The sequence below is a fragment of the Cajanus cajan genome, chromosome 1 (genome assembly GCF_000230855.2).
Source record: "Cajanus cajan strain Asha chromosome 1, NIPB_CcT2T_4, whole genome shotgun sequence".
Lineage (NCBI taxonomy): Eukaryota > Viridiplantae > Streptophyta > Magnoliopsida > Fabales > Fabaceae > Cajanus > Cajanus cajan.
Genome location: NC_138517.1, coordinates 53,008,243 through 53,026,297, shown reverse-complemented (window position 1 = coordinate 53,026,297; position 18,055 = coordinate 53,008,243). Strand labels below are relative to the sequence as shown.

At 44.1% G+C, this 18,055-nt stretch overlaps 1 protein-coding gene across 1 annotated transcript; it reads left to right on the top strand.

The window, feature by feature from the left end:
* The first annotated feature begins 2,018 nt into the window (after window positions 1-2,018).
* Window positions 2,019-14,736, top strand: LOC114916467 (uncharacterized). The gene is made up of 4 exons (XM_083069573.1): window positions 2,019-2,145; window positions 2,205-3,094; window positions 3,170-3,819; window positions 14,484-14,736. Exons 1-4 carry the CDS (start codon window positions 2,019-2,021, stop codon window positions 14,734-14,736), a joined length of 1,920 nt encoding a protein of 639 aa, XP_082925699.1.
* The last annotated feature ends 3,319 nt before the right edge of the window (window positions 14,737-18,055 follow it).

The following is an 18,055-nucleotide window of genomic DNA, read 5'->3' as shown; positions in this document are numbered from 1 at the left end:
TATTCAAGGTAGGTTCTAACTGTTCTCACCAGTCCAAGGCCCCCAAGGTGCCCCCATTATAGGGACCCAATTCCTCTCATCGTAGGTCGATGGAAAGCTCCAACGCACCGTCGGACTTGAGTTCATGGTTATCACCTTGAGTGATGTTTTTCGACAACGGTCTACGGGCACCTATAGACCCATTCGACAACCGGCCGTACTAACATCCACTCCCTATGGTTAATCACTCATGCCCCCGGGTATAGAGGGAACTGTTGTGTGCAAAGGTTTGTGTACAGTTTGTATTTCAAACAATTGCGGAATTTAAACATACAACAGTTATTTAAAGCCATATAATAAATCATGTTATCATACAAGCAAGGGGTAACGAAGTAATTTTTAACTATTATTTGTTAAAAACAATCTGTCACTAAATGGGACTGACTCTCGAAGCTTCCCCAGCGGAGTCGCCATCTGTCGCCACCGGCCCAAATTGGCCTCGGCGGTCGCGAAGACGGTCGAGCTCGCTTTTATTTTAGTTTTGAAAATGTATTGGATTATTAGAACGACTTGTTCTCAAACTGAGACCTTGTCGATCTTATCCAATTTATTTATTAAATGTCTCACCAATCCATATTAATTCCAAGCGGGACCCTCCATGGATTAGTGGTTTTCGCAAAAGGAGGGTTCGTGGAGTCGCCACCAATGTTTTACTCAAAACATTGGAAAAAGGGATAAGGCAATTGATTTTATAAATCAACTTTGGCCATTACAACCAGAGTTGGGTAAGGGAGTCGGTTACGCGTGGGGAAGGTGTTAGCACCCCACAGCGCCCCTTTCGGGTTCCCTATGACAGATTATTTCTAAAATAATAGTGCAAAATTACTAAATTACCCCTATTTATTCTAAGCAATTATAAATTAACTATCTACATGATGACAGTTTAAATATGCACACAGAAAGCAGTAAAAGGAAGGACTTTAAGAAGAAACCTTTGAAGCGTGCTTTTATATATTTCGTAAAACTGGGAAGCTTTTTGGCGTTCCCTCGCTCTACAAGCCCGCTCGCTCCCTCCTATAAAATTTTGACTATGGAAATCCGGAGGATTTCCCTTCGACTAGGTTCGAATCTCCAAGCTAAGTGCTCGGAATTCCAGAACTTCGTCGGATCGACTCCCAGAGAGATTTCTAGGGCAGAACACTGCTCAAAAACCCCAGAATACTCAAGGAGGGAGTCAAAACTGAGTGTGAAAGTGTGGAATAACGTCCAATTGACGTCATATTTATAGGGAACAGGCCCAATACGGGCTACAGAATCAATACGGCCGTATTGAAATTTTTGAACTTCAATACGGTCGTATTGAAGTTCAATACGGCCGTATTGAAACTCAGAAATTTCAATACGGCCGTATTGAGTTCACTGCGGCTGTATTGAAGCTTCAATACGGCCGTATTGATTTCAGTACGGCCGTATTGAAGTTTCAGAAACTTCAATACGCCGTATTGAGTTCACTGCGGCCATATTGAAGCTTCAATACGGCCGTATTAAGTTTAGTACGGCCGTATTGGGCTTCATTCCCTCCACTTCCTTATTTTAAGCTATTCTAAGACCTCTAGACCTACAGAGAACCCTCCTAGGGCCTTCCAGGAGTCCTTCTGGCTGATCTTCCTTCAGTCTTCGAGAGTCTTCAAGCTTTATTTCCGACCCGGACAATTTTAGGGGTCTACAGGGACATATGTATATATTTATGTTCTAGACTCTATATTTATATACTTGTTCTATTCTGCCTAGTGTTTCCGGTGTGTTTAGTGGTAAGTGAAATGGCCAATCGGGTCGTTACACTTTAGTGGTATCAGAGCAGGTCGAGTCTAGTGGACACTCTTTGGGGGTGGTTCCTTTAGGCTTTTGTTGTGTTAACTCTGTGATGTGTTGCCTTGTTGTGTTGCTTGCTGTGCAAATGGATGTGATGAATTACTGTGTTGATAGTTGTTGTTTGGGTGATTGGTAGGGTACTAAAGATGCTGTTATTTTTGTAGACGATGACTAGAACCAACGAACAGATAGCCCATGCCATAGAAATGATGGCTATGGCTATGCAACAGCAGAATGCATATTTTTCTAGGATGGAAGCTGAGAGAGTTGCAGCTGGTGCAGCAAAACTACAGGGTCACAGGAAAGCCGGGATCTTGCTGAGTTCCGGAAGTGTAATCCTCCACAATTTGCAGGAGATGCGGATCCAGAGGTAGCTGACCGCTGGATCCGTGAGTTGGAGAAGATCTTTTCTGTTCTGGGATGTCCTCCAGAGAGGAGGTTAGCCTATGCTGTATATATGCTTGTGGGAGAGGCCGAGCATTGGTGGGGAAGCGCCTATCAGATGCTTACTTCTAGAGGAGTTGTAGTTGACTGGGAGTGTTTCAGGACGGTATTCATGGAGAAGTACTTTCCGGAGAGTATAAGGCACGCCAAGGAGGCTGAGTTCCTGCGGTTACACCAGGGTGGGTTGACTGTATCGGAGTATGCGATGAGGTTCGAGCACTTGGCTCGTTTTTACTCACAGACTATTTCAGAAGCCTGGAAGTGCAAAAAATTTGCTGAGGGATTAAAGTATGAATTGAAGAAGGTGGTGGTGCCTATGGCCATCACCGAGTTTCCTGCCTTGGTAAAGAAGGCAAAGATTGTGGAGAGGTTAGAAGGGGGTAACCGTGTGGTCAGAGCTACCGAGAGATCAGCTGAGTCCAAGAGGGGAGGTGGAAGTCAGAGGAAGCCCTATGATAGGCCCCAGTCACAGCAAGGGGGTCCTGTCAGTAGGCAATCCTCCAGTACGGCTAGTGGAGGTAGACAGGGTGGAGGTGCCACTCTAAGGTGTTACAGGTGTAGTGGATCCCATTTGATCAGGGATTGTCCACACACGGAGAGTAGATGTTACAGATGCCAGCAGATGGGCCACTTGTCATTCAACTGTCCCACCGGGAGTAGATCGGAGGAGAGTACACCGAGGAGAGATGCGCAGAGAGATGATATTCAGAGGAGTGGTGTGCAGAGAGCTGATACTCAAAGGAGTGGTGTGCAGAGGACTGAGACTCAGAGGGGTGACAGACCCACTGCAGCTGGTATGGTGTTTGCTCTGACGGGTGCTGAAGCTTCGACTTCTTCTGATCTTGTGAAGGGGAAGGGCATAGCTGCTGGTAAGGATGTGATGATTCTCTTTGACTCGGGTGCTACGCATTCCTTTATATCTTATGCATGTGTTGCTATTTTGGGTGTGCTTGTGTGTGACTTGGGGTTGAGACTACTTGTGTCGACGCTCGCTTCTGCTTCTGTGATTGCTTCTGAGTTGTGTGTGGGTTGCCCGGTTGTGGTGAATGAGAAAAAGTATAAGGTGAACCTGATTTGTTTACCATTAGTGGATATTGACATAATCTTGGGAATGGATTGGTTTTCTGCCAATCGCATTCTAATAGATTGTGCCAATAGACGGTTGATCTTTCCTCAGAAGGAGGATGAGCTGTTGATCTCAGCTGGCCAAGCTGAGTCATTGCTGAGAGATGGAGCAGAGTGTTGTCTCCTGATTGCTGCTTTGAGTGTAGAAACCGAGAGGGTCTTAGCTGATATTGAGGTGGTGAGAGACTTTACTAAAGTATTTCCTGATGAGGTGCCAGAACTACCTCTTGTGAGGGAGCTGGAGTTCAGCATAGACCTGGTTCCAGGTGCGGGGCCAGTGTCAGTGGCTCCCTATAGAATGGCTCCTGCTGAGCTGGTTGAACTGAAGGTTCAGTTGGAAGATCTGTTGGAGAAACAGTTGGTGCGACCGAGTGTATCGCCGTGGGGTGCTCCAGTGTTGTTGGTAAAGAAGAAGGATGGGGGTAGTAGACTGTGTGTTGATTATCGACAGCTGAATAAATTGACCATTAAGAACAAGTATCCACTTCCCCGGATAGATGACTTAATGGATCAACTGAGGGGTGCGTCGGTGTTTTCCAAGATTGACTTGAGGTCAGGATATCACCAGATTAGGGTGAAGGAGGGTGGCATACCTAAGACTGCTTTCAGGACTAGGTATGGTCACTATGAATATGTTGTGATGCCGTTTGGTGTGACCAACGCCCCCGCAGTATTCATGGACTATATGAACAGAATCTTCCGGCCGTTCTTGGATAAATTCGTAGTGGTATTTATTGATGATATCTTGATCTACTCCCGGACCCCGAAGGAGCATGGAGAGCACTTACGGACAGTGTTAGAGATTTTGAAAGCAAAGCAGCTGTATGCTAAGCTTTCGAAGTGTGAGTTTTGGTTGGATGAGGTGAAGTTCTTGGGCCACGTGATTTCAGCTGAGGGGATTGTCGTCGATCCAGCTAAGGTGGAGTCAGTGTTGCAGTGGGAGCGCCCGAGGACTGTCACAGATATTCGGAGCTTTGTGGGCTTAGCGGGCTACTATTGGAGGTTCATTGAGGGATTCTCTAAGATAGTAGCGCCCCTGACCCAGCTAACTAGGAAGGAGCAGCCATTCATTTGGACTGATTTATGTGAGTAGAGCTTCGTCGAGCTGAAAAGGAGGTTAACCACTTCTCCTGTGCTGGTGTTACCAGACTCTAATGAGTCTTTTGACGTGTACTGTGATGCCTCTCATCAGGGCCTGGGGTGTGTGCTCATGCAAAATGGGAGAGTGGTGGCATATGCTTCAAGGCAATTGAAGATTCATGAGAAGAACTATCCCACTCATGACTTGGAGTTAGCAGCCGTGGTGTTTGCCTTGAAGATCTGGAGACATTATTTATATGGTGCTCGGTTCAGCGTCTTCAGTGATCACAAGAGTCTGAAGTACTTGTTTGATCAGAAGGAGCTGAACATGAGGCAGAGGCGGCGGATGGAGTTTCTGAAGGATTATGATTTTCAGTTGATGTATCATCCGGGCAAAGCCAATGTGGTGGCAGATGCGCTGAGTAGGAAATCCCTCCACATGTCGAGTATGATGGTAAGAGAGCTGGAGCTGGTTGAGAAGTTCAGGGATTTGAATCTCTGTGTGGAGTTAGCTCAGGATCGCATTAGTTGTGGGACAGTTACCATAACTAATGAGTTCTTGAGGCAGGTTGGACTCAAACAATTGCAGGATGAGGAGTGTCGCCACCGGCCCGAAACGGGGCTTTCGGCATTCGCGAAGGATGGTTGGACTCGTTTATTTGTTTAAAAATATGGATTGCTAGAATGACGTATTCTCAAACTGAGACCTTGTCAAACGAGCAATTTTATTAAATGATTCACCAATCCATATTAATCCCAAGCGGGACCCTCCATGGATTAGTGTTTTTCGCAAAAGGAGGGTTCTTTGGAGTCGCCACCAATGTTTTACTCAAAACATTGGAAAAAGGGATAAGGCAATCGATTCAAAAATCGACTTCGGCCATTACAACCAGAGTCGGGTAAGGGAGTCGGTTACGCGTGGGGAAGGTGTTAGCACCCCACAGCGCCCCTTTCGGGTTCCCTATGACAGATTATTTCTAAAATAACAGTGTAGAATTACTAAATTACCCCTATTTATTCTAAGCAATTATAAATTAACTATCTACATGATGACAGTTTAATATGCACACAGAAAGTAGTAAAAGAAGGGATTTTTAGAAAAGAAACCTCTTGAAGCGTGCTTTTTATATATCAAGTAAAACTGGGAAGCTTTTTGGCGTTCCCTCGCTCTACAAGCCCGCTCACTCCTTCCTAAAAAATAATTTTTGACTTGGAAATCCGATGGATTTCCCTTCGACTTAGTTCGAGACTCAAGCAAAATGCTCAGAACTCAAAAACTTCGTCGGATCAACTCTCCGAGTGATTTCTAGGCAGAGCACTGCTCAAAAAAACCCAGAATACTCAAGAAGAGGGTTAAAACTGTGTGTAAAAGTGTGGAATGACGTCAAAATGACGCCATATTTATAGGGAACAGGCCCAATACGGGCTCTGGAATCAATACGGCCGTATTGAAATTTTTGAACTTCAATACGGCCGTATTGAGTTCAATACAGCCGTATTGAAATTCAGAAATTTCAATACGGCCGTATTGAGTTCACTGCGGCTGTATTGAAGCTTCAATACGGCCGTATTGATTTCAGTACGGCCGTATTGAAGTTTCAGAAACTTCAATACGGCCGTATTGAGTTCACTGCGGCCGTATTGAAGCTTCAATACGGCCGTATTAAGTTCAGTACGGCCGTATTGGGCTTCATTCCCTCCACTTCCTTATTTTAAGCTATTCTAAGACCTCTAGACCTACAGAGAACCCTCCTAGGGCCTTCCAGGAGTCCTTCTGGCTGATCTTCCTTCAGTCTTTGAGAGTCTTCGAGTCTTATTTCTGACCCGGACAATTTTAGGGGTCTACAGCTGCCCCCCCTTTACTTAGTCAAACGGCCTTTTGGTGTACCGATTGACAAGTAAAGGAGTTGACCCAATTGTCCGGGTAATGTGCCAACCTTCTGACTTGTAGCGTCTTCCGGTGGAAAATTGTTGAGTAGCCTCTCCAGGTTGAGTATTAGTCGTCGCCTCTCCAGGCTCATTGCATACCTCCGTGTTCCTTGACAACCTCGGGGTAGCTGAGTACCGCCTCTCCAGGCTAATACCTCCGTGTTCCTTGACAACCTCGGGGTAGTTGAGTACCGCCTCTCCAGGCTAATACCTCCGTGTTCCTTGACAACCTCGGGGTAGTTGCATACCTCCGTGTTCCTTGACAACCTCGGGGTAGCTGAGTACCGCCTCTCCAGGCTAATCTCCGTGTTCCTTGACAACCTCGGGGTAGTTGCATACCTCCGTGTTCCTTGACAACCTCGGGGTAGTTGAGTATTGCCTCTCCAGGCTAATACCTCCGTGTTCTTTGACAACCTCGGGGTAGTTGCATACCTCCGTGTTCCTTGACAACCTCGGGGTAGCTGAGTATTGCCTCTCCAGGCTAATACCTCCGTGTTCCTTGACAACCTCGGGGTAGTTGCATACCTCCGTGTTCCTTGACAACCTCGGGGTAGCTGAGTATTGCCTCTCCAGGCTAATACCTCCGTGTTCCTTGACAACCTCGGGGTAGTTGCATACCTCCGTGTTCCTTGACAACCTCGGGGTAGCTGAGTATTGCCTCTCCAGGCTTTTGAGATGATTTTGTCTCCACAGTCCACGATGCTGCTTCGACATTTTTCTGATTTTGTGCCACTGAGGGCTGGATAACGCAGGGATCCGTCTAGGGGATGTGCAGTCATTCATAGGTTTTTGTGTCCCAACTTGCATTGCATTGTTGGTACCCATTGAGGAATTTCTGTTTCCTTGGGGTGTAGACACAGATGCTCTTCTTGAATTGAGCGATGCCTTATGTTTGGCTGACGTCCTTTGACGTTAGTGGAGTATCCCGGTTATCTTTATTCGGGTATCTCTTTTGGGTTTTCTGATTTTTGTCGCCTCTGTGTAGGCTGTTATCCGCTGGGGATTCTGTCGTTGATTTTGATTAGCCTCTTCTATTAGGCGTATCAGCTTGACGTTCAATGATTGGCTAAAAAGCCAAATTCCGCTTGGGGAATTGTTATTGATTTTTTCTTCTTTTGCAGGGATGCCTCTGAGTAGGCGACTGGGGAATGTGGGATCTTATGTATCCCAGAGTATTATTTAGGAAGCCTCTGCAGGCTTAGCCTCACTCAGCGCTTGAGTGAGAGAGCTATCTTCCACTAAGGAAGTTTTAAGTCCTTTGACTAGATATACTGCTTGGGTGATCGTGCTTCCATTGGGAATGTCGTCGATCTTGCTTTGATAGCTCTCGCTGGGGATTCGTTCCATGAGCTTGAGTTGAGGTTTCCTCTGGGGAGTATTATTTCTGCGAGCCTCTCCAGGCTCATTTATTCTGTACAATTTGTCGAGTATTATTTCGGTGAGCCTCTCCAGGCTCAGTTATTTTGTATGAGTATTATTTCGGCAAGCCTCTCCAGGCTCAGTTATTCTGCATGAGTATTGTTTCGGCAAGCCTCTCCAGGCTCAATTATTCTGTATGATTTGTTGGATTTTCTGTATTTTGCCTTTTTGTTGATTTTGGCTTTTTCTGTGTTTTCGCCTTTTTTGTTGATTTTGGCTTTTTCTGTGTTTTTGCCTTTTTTGGTTGATTTCGGCTTTTTCTGTACAGAAATGTCTCTGAGAAGTATTATTTTGGCAAGCCTCTTCAGGCTCAGTTATTCTGAGAGAGTATTATTTCGGCGAGCCTCTCCAGGCTCAATTATTCTGTGAGAGTATTATTTCGGCGAGCCTCTCCAGGCTCAATTATTCTAAGAGAGTATTATTTCGGCAAGCCTCTCCAGGCTCAGTTATTCTGAGAGTATTATTTCGGCGAGCCTCTCCAGGCTCAGTTATTCTGTATGGTGAGAGAGTATTGTTTTTGCAAGCCTCTCCAGGCTTAATTATTCTGAGGAAGTATTTTTTCAGCAAGCCTCTCCAGGCTCAATCATTCTGTACAAACTGAGGAGTATTGTTTGTATCCTTGCCTTTTTTCGTTTTCGGCTTTTGTTGACTGCTGTCATACACAAGCAATTTTCTATTTTTTTCTATTTTATGCAATTGCCTCATGATGAGGTCTTTGAATGTGCAATTAATGTGCGCGATGCACAAAATGCAAGTTTAATTATTTTATTTTTGGAAAAAATGAATTGCTCCCCCTATCCTCTTCTTCTTGGAGAAATTTTGTCATTGATGTGAGGGAGGATTTCTGTTATTGCCAATACGGCCGTTATTCATTTTAGTATGCCCGTATTGAATTGAAAATTTGTTCATAACCCTAATTTTGGTACGGGCATACTGAACATGATACGGGCGTATTGTTTTTCTGAAGTTTATATATATTTTTTTTGTTTTTTTCAATAAACAGAGAATAAGTGATCTTCCATTACACCTATCATCTGTATGCATGTATGCAGTATGATGCACCTAATTCTATTTGATTCACTTTTCAAAAGAATTAACCGATGCGTTTCTCTGTTTGGATTTTTGCCATTCCTCTAGACGGGCTGTGTGCTGCCGATTTCTGTAACCGAGGAATGATGCATGTTATATTGAGATTTGGTGTCATCAACCAAATGATCCTTCCCTTCCTTTAAAAGATATGTCAACCCTCCTATTGACCACTATATCTCCATGTTTCCACTAGATTATCCTAAAATCGTTTGGGACAAGAGAGAAAAGAAAGGAAAGGTATATTCTTTTGAAAGTTTGTGTTTTAGAGGGGATTATTTATTTTTTGAAAAATGGATTTTGTAAGAATGGCTTGGCCAATGGTAGGCTTAAGTGTTTAGGCTTGTTTGATTAAACACTTATGAAGTTAAGCACGTCTTGGTTATTAACATTTGTGATTTGACAACTTGGATAGCTTTTCTTGAGCCCCTTTGTTGAATTCAGTTGGTGGTACCATCATGGATTTATTCTGTTTTTCGATTGCCCTAACTTTTGCCTAAAACACCCATTTGTGGAGTTTTAGCGGGCTTTTGTTTTTGTTCATTATTTTGTAACCCTAATTTTTGCCTAGGTCACCCTTTTGTGGGATTCCTAGCGGGTCTTTTGCTCTTATTTTTGCGCAGTCCCCTTTTTGGGTTTCCTGCCGAGCTTCTTTTATTTTAAAGGATTTCTTTTTATCCATGATGGCACTTGTAGAGGCCAAGGGAAGGTGCTCCAAGTTGTCACACACACTTCCACATAAAAATGATGTGGGTTTATTGATTATTAAGACGATTTTAACCTCACTTATGTTCATTCAAACAGGGTTAAATAATGTGGTTTAGAATTTTATTGCAAGCAAGAAAAGAAGCAATAAGAAAGAATGATTTTATTATAATCATAGTGGAAAACATGTGCCCTATCGAGGCTCGGGGGTCGGGCTGTCCTCGAGGAGTGATCTCTAATAGTCACTGAATTTACACATCCCTATTAGAAGGAAAAGGACACTTGATGACGACAGCTGGCCTTGACGTTTGTGAACCAGCCTTCCTAGAGATCTGGCTTAAAGAACGTCGAGAAGGATCTTGATTCCTCTTCGTTCTTTGATCATTAACAGGGTTGTATCCTAACCCTTGTTTCCCCGGATTGTCCTTGATAATGGGTAGCTCCGGGATTCCTTGGGAGTCCTTGCCTAATCCTTGTCCTGGCAAGTATCCGTTCTTAGTGAGCATGGAGGCTACCTTCTTCATTTCTCGGGGAAACGTTTCGACATCGGCGATTTCCAATGCTTGGAAGGCGGTTTCTAAAGCTTCCTTCGCTGCATCCACATAAGGTATGTTGGATGGCTTGCTGATGAGTATGTCATCTTCAGCTTGTACAGTCACCAGTTTGTCATCCACTATGAACTTGACTTTCTGGTGGAGCGTAGAAGGAATAGCTTTCGCATCATGAATCCAAGGTCGGCCGAGGAGACAGCTGTATGCGGGAGTAATGTCCATCACTTGGAATTCGACATTAAAGATAGTGGGTCCAATTTGGATTGGAAGATTGATCTCTCCCACCACTTCTCTTTTAGAGCCGTCGAAAGCTCGAACGATCATGTTGCTCGGGCGCATTTGGACTCCCTTGATTGCCAATTGCTTGAGCGTTCTTTTTGGCATTACGTTCAAGGAAGATCCATTATCTACCAAGACTTTAGCGATGTGATACTCCTTGCACTTTATAGAGATGTGCAAGGGCTTGTTGTGGTTAGGTCCCTCGGCGGGGATCTCTTCATCGGTGAAAGAGAGGTGATCATTAGCCTTAATGTGACTAACAATCCCCTCAAACTTGTCTTGGGAGATGGTATGCGACACATATGCCTCGTTCAAGACTTTCAACAGAGCTTGTCGATGCGGTTCGGAGCATAGGATCAACGACAAAAGAGTAATCTTTGCTGGCGTCTTATGAAGTTGATCCATGATGGAGTACTCGCTCTGTCGGATAAACTTTAACAGCTCGTCTGTCTCCTCCTCGGATTCTTTTTCCTCGGTTTTCTTTTCTTCTTTTTCTTTATTCTTGGGAGCTTTATCATGAAGATCTTCGGGAGTGTAGATCCTGCCACTCCTAGTCATGCCCCCAAGTCCAGCGATGTTGGAGATATCGCTGTCGGCAGAAGAATGGATGTCGTATATCCATGGCACAGCCTTATTTGATTCGTAGGGGAAAGGCCTTGGAGCGATGATCCTTAACGGTGTCGGACCTTCCCTTTTGTCTGTCTTGATTACCAACAACGGAGTTGATGTGCGCTCGCTTGGCGCGGTTGTTGGCTTACGCTTAATAACAAATGGCGTGCGATCCATCTTGAACATACGCATCGATTATTTCTTTCTTTTTATTAATGTTTATTAATGATTTATTGGGAGGGATGTATGAAATGAATGACTCCTAGATCCCTCCATGATCTATATGCATGATATGAGATGATGATGTTGAATATGCATGCATTGTGTTTATTGAACTAAGCATTATCATGTTTTCGGGATGTCCCTAAGATGATGCATGATATTGCTTGGTTTGGATAAATAACCCTTTTTTCCTTTTTTTTGGGTATTTTGTTTTTTGTATTTTTTTTGGGTGAAAAGGGAAACTACCTACATGAATGTGATGAAGGTAGATGTTAACACCATGCAATGGAAGATTCTTATTCCTATTTATTCTTATTTTTAAAAGAATAGGAATGTTGTATGTTTAAAGAAATGCAATGTATGCTCAAACAATTTCACATAAACAATGCACAAACAATTCACTCATCCACGAACAGTCACGAGCGAATCACGAGGTAGGGGTATCCTGCAGAAAGGTGCATATTCAAGGTAGGTTCTAACTGTTCTCACCAGTCCAAGGCCCCCAAGGTGCCCCCATTATAGGGACCCAATTCCTCTCATTGTAGGTCGATGGAAAGCTCCAACGCACCGTCGGACTCAAGTTCATGGTTATCACCTTGAGTGATGTTTTCCGACAACGGTCTACGGGCACCTATAGACCCATTCGACAACCGGCCGTACTAACATCCACTCCCTATGGTTAATCACTCATGCCCCCGGGTATAGAGGGAACTGTTGTGTGCAAAGGTTTGTGTGCAGTTTTTATTTCAAACAATTGCGTAAATTTAAAAATACAACAGTTATTAAAGCCAAATAGATAAACATGTTATCATACAAGTGAGGGGTAATAAAGTAATTTTAAGTATTATTTGTTAAAAAATAATCTGTCACTAAATGGGACTGACTCTCGAAGCTTCCCCAGTGGAGTCGCCATCTGTCGCCACCGGCCCGAAACGGGGCTTTCGGCATTCGCGAAGGATGGTTGGACTCGTTTATTTGTTTAAAAATATGGATTGCTAGAATGATGTATTCTCAAACTGAGACCTTGTCAAACGAGCAATTTTATTAAATGATTCACCAATCCATATTAATCCCAAGCGGGACCCTCCATGGATTAGTGTTTTTCGCAAAAGGAGGGTTCTTTGGAGTCGCCACCAATGTTTTACTCAAAACATTGGAAAAAGGGATAAGGCAATCGATTCAAAAATCGACTTCGGCCATTACAACCAGAGTCGGGTAAGGGAGTCGGTTACGCGTGGGGAAGGTGTTAGCACCCCACAGCGCCCCTTTCGGGTTCCCTATGACAGATTATTTCTAAAATAACAGTGTAGAATTACTAAATTACCCCTATTTATTCTAAGCAATTATAAATTAACTATCTACATGATGACAGTTTAATATGCACACAGAAAGCAGTAAAAGAAGGGATTTTTAGAAAAGAAACCTCTTGAAGTGTGCTTTTTATATATCAAGTAAAACTGGGAACTCTTTGGCGTTCCCTCGCTCTACAAGCCCGCTCACTCCTTCCTAAAAAATAATTTTTGACTTGGAAATCCGATGGATTTCCCTTCGACTTAGTTCGAGACTCAAGCAAAATGCTCAGAACTCAAAAACTTCGTCGGATCAACTCTCCGAGTGATTTCTAGGCAGAGCACTGCTCAAAAAAACCCAGAATACTCAAGAAGAGGGTTAAAACTGTGTGTAAAAGTGTGGAATGACGTCAAAATGACGCCATATTTATAGGGAACACGCCCAATACGGGCTCTGGAATCAATACGGCCGTATTGAAATTTTTGAACTTCAATACGGCCGTATTGAGTTCAATACGGCCGTATTGAAATTCAGAAATTTCAATACGGCCGTATTGAGTTCACTGCGGCTGTATTGAAGCTTCAATACGGCCGTATTGATTTCAGTACGGCCGTATTGAAGTTTCAGAAACTTCAATACGGCCGTATTGAGTTCACTGCGGCCGTATTGAAGCTTCAATACGGCCGTATTAAGTTCAGTACGGCCGTATTGGGCTTCATTCCCTCCACTTCCTTATTTTAAGCTATTCTAAGACCTCTAGACCTACAGAGAACCCTCCTAGGGCCTTCCAGGAGTCCTTCTGGCTGATCTTCCTTCAGTCTTTGAGAGTCTTCGAGTCTTATTTCTGACCCGGACAATTTTAGGGGTCTACAAGGAGCTGGTGAGACTTCTTGGCTTGCTGGGTACCGAGAAAGCTGCTGGTTTTGAACTAGGAGAAGATGGGATCTTGAGATTTAGAGGCAGGATTTGTCTGCCTCGGGATGCGGAACTGAAGAGAACTATATTGGAAGAAGGCCACAAGAGTAGACTTAGCATACACCCGGGTATGACTAAGATGTACCAGAACCTCAGGAAGAATTTCTGGTGGTCTGGTATGAAGAGGGAGATCGCTGAGTATGTGGCGGCCTGCCTGACCTGTCAGAAGGCAAAGGTTGAGCATCAGAAGCCGAGTGGGTTGATGCAACAGATTGAGATTCCCGAATGGAAATGGGATAGCATTACCATGGATTTCATTGTTGGGTTGCCTAGGTCAGCTAGGAATAGTGATGCTATCTGGGTGATTGTAGATCGGTTGACCAAGTGCGCACACTTTTTGCCTGTTAACATCAAGTGGTCCTTGGAAAAGTTGACACAGTTGTATGTGAGGGAGATAGTGCGGTTGCACGGGGTGCCTTCTAGTATTATTTCAGACAGAGATCCGAGGTTCACTTCAAGGTTTTGGCAGAGTCTCCACCAAGCCCTAGGCACGAAGTTGAAGTTGAGCTCTGCTTATCATCCACAGACGGATGGTCAGTCAGAAAGGACAATTCAGTCCTTGGAGGATCTGCTTAGGGCTTGTGTGTTAGACCACTTGGGTAGCTGGGAGGAGGTCCTACCGTTGGTTGAGTTCACATACAACAACAGTTTTCACGCAAGCATTGGGATGGCGCCATTCGAAGCGTTGTATGGCAGGAGATGTAGGACCCCTCTGTGCTGGTACCAAAATGGTGAGTCGGTGGTGGTAGGTCCAGAGCTAATCCTACAGACCACTGAGAAAGTGAAAATGATTCAGGAAAGGATGAAGACTGCTCAGAGTAGGCAGAAATCATATGCTGATAAAAGGCGTAAGCCTTTGGAGTTTGCGGAGGGGGAGCATGTGTTTCTAAAGGTGACTCTGACTTCTGGTGTGGGCAGAGCACTGAGGGCACGGAAGTTGAAACCGATGTTCGTGGGCCCCTATCAGATCATACAACGTGTAGGTCCGGTTGCTTATCGGCTGGCCTTGCCGCCGTCCCTTTCCAACCTACACGATGTATTCCATGTGTCTCAGCTGAGAAAGTATGTTCATGACCCGAGTCATGTGGTGGAGCTGGACGATGTACAAGTGAAGGAGAACCTGACATTTGAGAAGATGCCAGTAGCTGTGATTGTATTTTGGACCACATAGAGTAGCATTTTAGGTTTTAGGCTTGTTGGGCCTAGTTTTGGGCTTCATGGGCCTTTGGGCTTTTGGTACCCAATATTGGGCTCATTTTCATTCTTGTAATTTTTCCTTTCCATTGTATTTGTTTGACCATTGTATTTAGGTCATTAGATTAGGAATATACAAGAATTACTTAAATAGGTAAAATAGGTTAAACTAGGTTTAATTTGGAAGTCATTTAAGTTACATTTGAGTCACATATTTAGCACCATGGGTGGCTGAACATGTGCCACTCAAATTAACCCTAAATAACTCTCAAATCAAACCTAAATGCATCTAGGCACCTAAATTTTCAGACTAGCACATGGGAGCCAAAATTTGAATTCAAATTTCAAGTTTGAATTCAAATTTTGGGCGCCACATGTAGCCTTGGATTTAGGCGCCCATAGTTGCACACTTGGAACCCTACTTAAGTGATTCTTCCACTCTTTGTATTCACTTTTGAGAATAATGAAATTTGAGAGCTTATTCAGCCAAATTTCGTTCAAGAGTCACCATGAGAGAAAACTTCACCTTAGGAACCCTTCTAGGATTTCCTCCTCTTTGAAGTGAGCTTTCCCTTGCACCTTAAGCTTGGATGCTTCCATCCAAGGCTTAAGCCTTCTTCCTATCCGAGAATCTCCTCCATATAGTGTTCATCACGTTGGTTTCTATTTCCTTGAAGAAGATCCGGTCATAAGGAGAGCTAAGGAGAAGAACATTCATCACTCCTTGTCGCCACCGGCCCGAAACGGGCTTTCGGCATTCGCGAAGGATGGTTGGACTCTTTTATTTGTTTAAAAATATGGATTGCTAGAATGACTTATTCTCAAACTGAGACCTCGTCAAACGAGCAATTTTATTAAATGATTCACCAATCCATATTAATCCCAAGCGGGACCCTCCATGGATTAGTGGTTTTCGCAAAAGGAGGGTTCTTTGGAGTCGCCACCAATGTTTTACTCAAAACATTGGAAAAAGGGATAAGGCAATTGATTTCATAAATCAACCTTGGTCATCACAACCAGAGTCGGGTAAGGGAGTCGGTTACGCGTGGGGAAGGTGTTAGCACCCCACAGCGCCCCTTTCGGGTTCCCTATGACAGATTATTTCTAAAATAACAGCGTAAAATTACTAAATTACCCCTATTTATTATAAGCGATTATAAATTAACTATCTACATGATGACAGTTAAATATACAAACAGAAAGCAGTAAAAGGAAGGATTTTAAGAAGAAAACCTTTGAAGCGTGCTTTTATATATTTCGTAAAACTGGGAAGCTTTTTGGCGTTCCCTCGCTCTACAAGCCCGCTCGCTCCCTCCTATAAAATTTTAACTATGGAAATCCGGAGGATTTCCCTTCGACTAGGTTCGATCCTCAAGCAAAATGGCTCGGGGCTCAAGAACTTCGTCGGATCAACTCTCCGAGTGATTTCTAGGGCAGAACACTGCTCAAAAACCCCAGAATACTCAAGGAGAGGGTTGAAACTATGTTCGAAAGTGTGGAATGACGTCAAAATGACGCCATATTTATAGGGAATAGGTGCAATACGGGCTATGGAATCAATACGGCCGTATTGAAATTTTTGAACTTCAATACGGCCGTATTGAGTTCAATACGGCCGTATTGAAATTCAGAAATTTCAATGCGCCCGTATTGAGTTCACTGCGGCTGTATTGAAGCTTCAATACGGCCGTATTGATTTCAGTACGGCCGTATTGAAGTTTCAGAAACTTCAATACGCCGTATTGAGTTCACTGCGGCCATATTGAAGCTTCAATACGGCCGTATTAAGTTTAGTACGGCCGTATTGGGCTTCATTCCCTCCACTTCCTTATTTTAAGCTATTCTAAGACCTCTAGACCTTTAGAGAACCCTTCTAGGGTCTTCCAGGAGTCCTTCTGGCTGATCTTCCTTCAGTCTTCGAGAGTCTTCAAGCTTTATTTCCGACCCGGACAATTTTAGGGGTCTACAGCTGCCCCCCCTTTACTTACTCAAACGGCCTTTTGGTGTACCGATTGACAAGTAAAGGAGTTGACCCAATTGTCCGGGTAATGTGCCAACCTTCTGACTTGTAGCGTCTTCCGTGTTCCTTGACAACCTCGGGGTAGCTGAGTACCCGCCTCTCCAGGCTAATACCTCCGTGTTCCTTGACAACCTCGGGGTAGTTGAGTACCCGCCTCTCCAGGCTAATACCTCCGTGTTCCTTGACAACCTCGGGGTAGTTGAGTACCGCCTCTCCAGGCTCTGCCTCTCAACATGAGGTAGTTGAGTATCGCCTCTCCAGGCCCTGCCTCTGAACATGAGGCAGTTGAGTATAGTTTGTCTCCACAGTCCACAATGCTGCTTCGACGGTTTGTTTTTCTGATTTTGTGCCGCTGAGGGCTGGATAACGCAGGGATCCGTCTAGGGGATGTGCAGTCATTCATAGGTTCCTGTGCCCCAACTTGCATTGCATTGTTGGTACCCATGGGGAATTTTTGACTCCTTGAGGTGTAGACACAGATGCTCTCTCTTTGAGCGATGCCTTATGTTTGGCTGACATCCTTTTGACGTAGGTGGAGTATCCCGGTTGTCCTTATTCGGGTATCTCTTTTGGATTTTCTGATTTTTGCTGCCTCTGTGTAGGCTGTTATCCACTGGGGATTTTGTCATTCATTTCTTGACTGGCCTCTTCTGTTAGGCAAATAACCTTGATGTTTGGTGCTTGGCTGGATGCCGCATTCCGCTTGGGGAATATTTATTGATATTTTTTGATTTTTTCCTTTTTGAGAGTATTATTTCGGCGAGCCTCTCCAGGCTCAGTTATTTTGAGAGTATTATTTCGGCGAGCCTCTCCAGGCTCAGTTATTTTGAGAGTATTATTTCGGCGAGCCTCTCCAGGCTCAGTTATTCTGAAAGAGTATTATTTCGGCAAGCCTCTCCAGGCTCAGTTATTTTGAGAGAGTATTATTTCGACAAGCCTCTCCAGGCTCAGTTATTCTGTGGGAGTATTGTTTCGGCAAGCCTCTCCAGGCTCAGTTATTCTGAAAGAGTATTATTTCGGCAAGCCTCTCCAGGCTCAGTTATTTTGAGAGAGTATTATTTCGACAAGCCTCTCCAGGCTCAGTTATTCTGTATGACGCTGTTGATTTTCTGAATCTTTGCATTTTGTTTGCTGCTGTCATACACAAGCAATTTTTCCTATTTTTTCTAATTTATGTAGTTGCCTCATGACGAGGTCTTTGAAAATTTCTTTATGGCCAATACGGCCGCATCCATTTCAGTACGCCCGTATTGAGTTGAAATTTTGTTCATAACCC

Excerpts from the sequence above, each read along its gene's own strand:
- LOC114916467 (XM_083069573.1), top strand. The coding sequence starts at position 2,019 with ATGACTAGAACCAACGAACAGATAGCCCATGCCATAGAAATGATGGCT. Across the intron at positions 3,095-3,169 it reads GACCCACTGCAGCTGGTATG|GATGTGATGATTCTCTTTGA; the intron begins GTGTTTGCTCTG and ends GCTGCTGGTAAG. Across the intron at positions 3,820-14,483 it reads CCGTGGGGTGCTCCAGTGTT|AGCACTGAGGGCACGGAAGT; the intron begins GTTGGTAAAGAA and ends TGGTGTGGGCAG.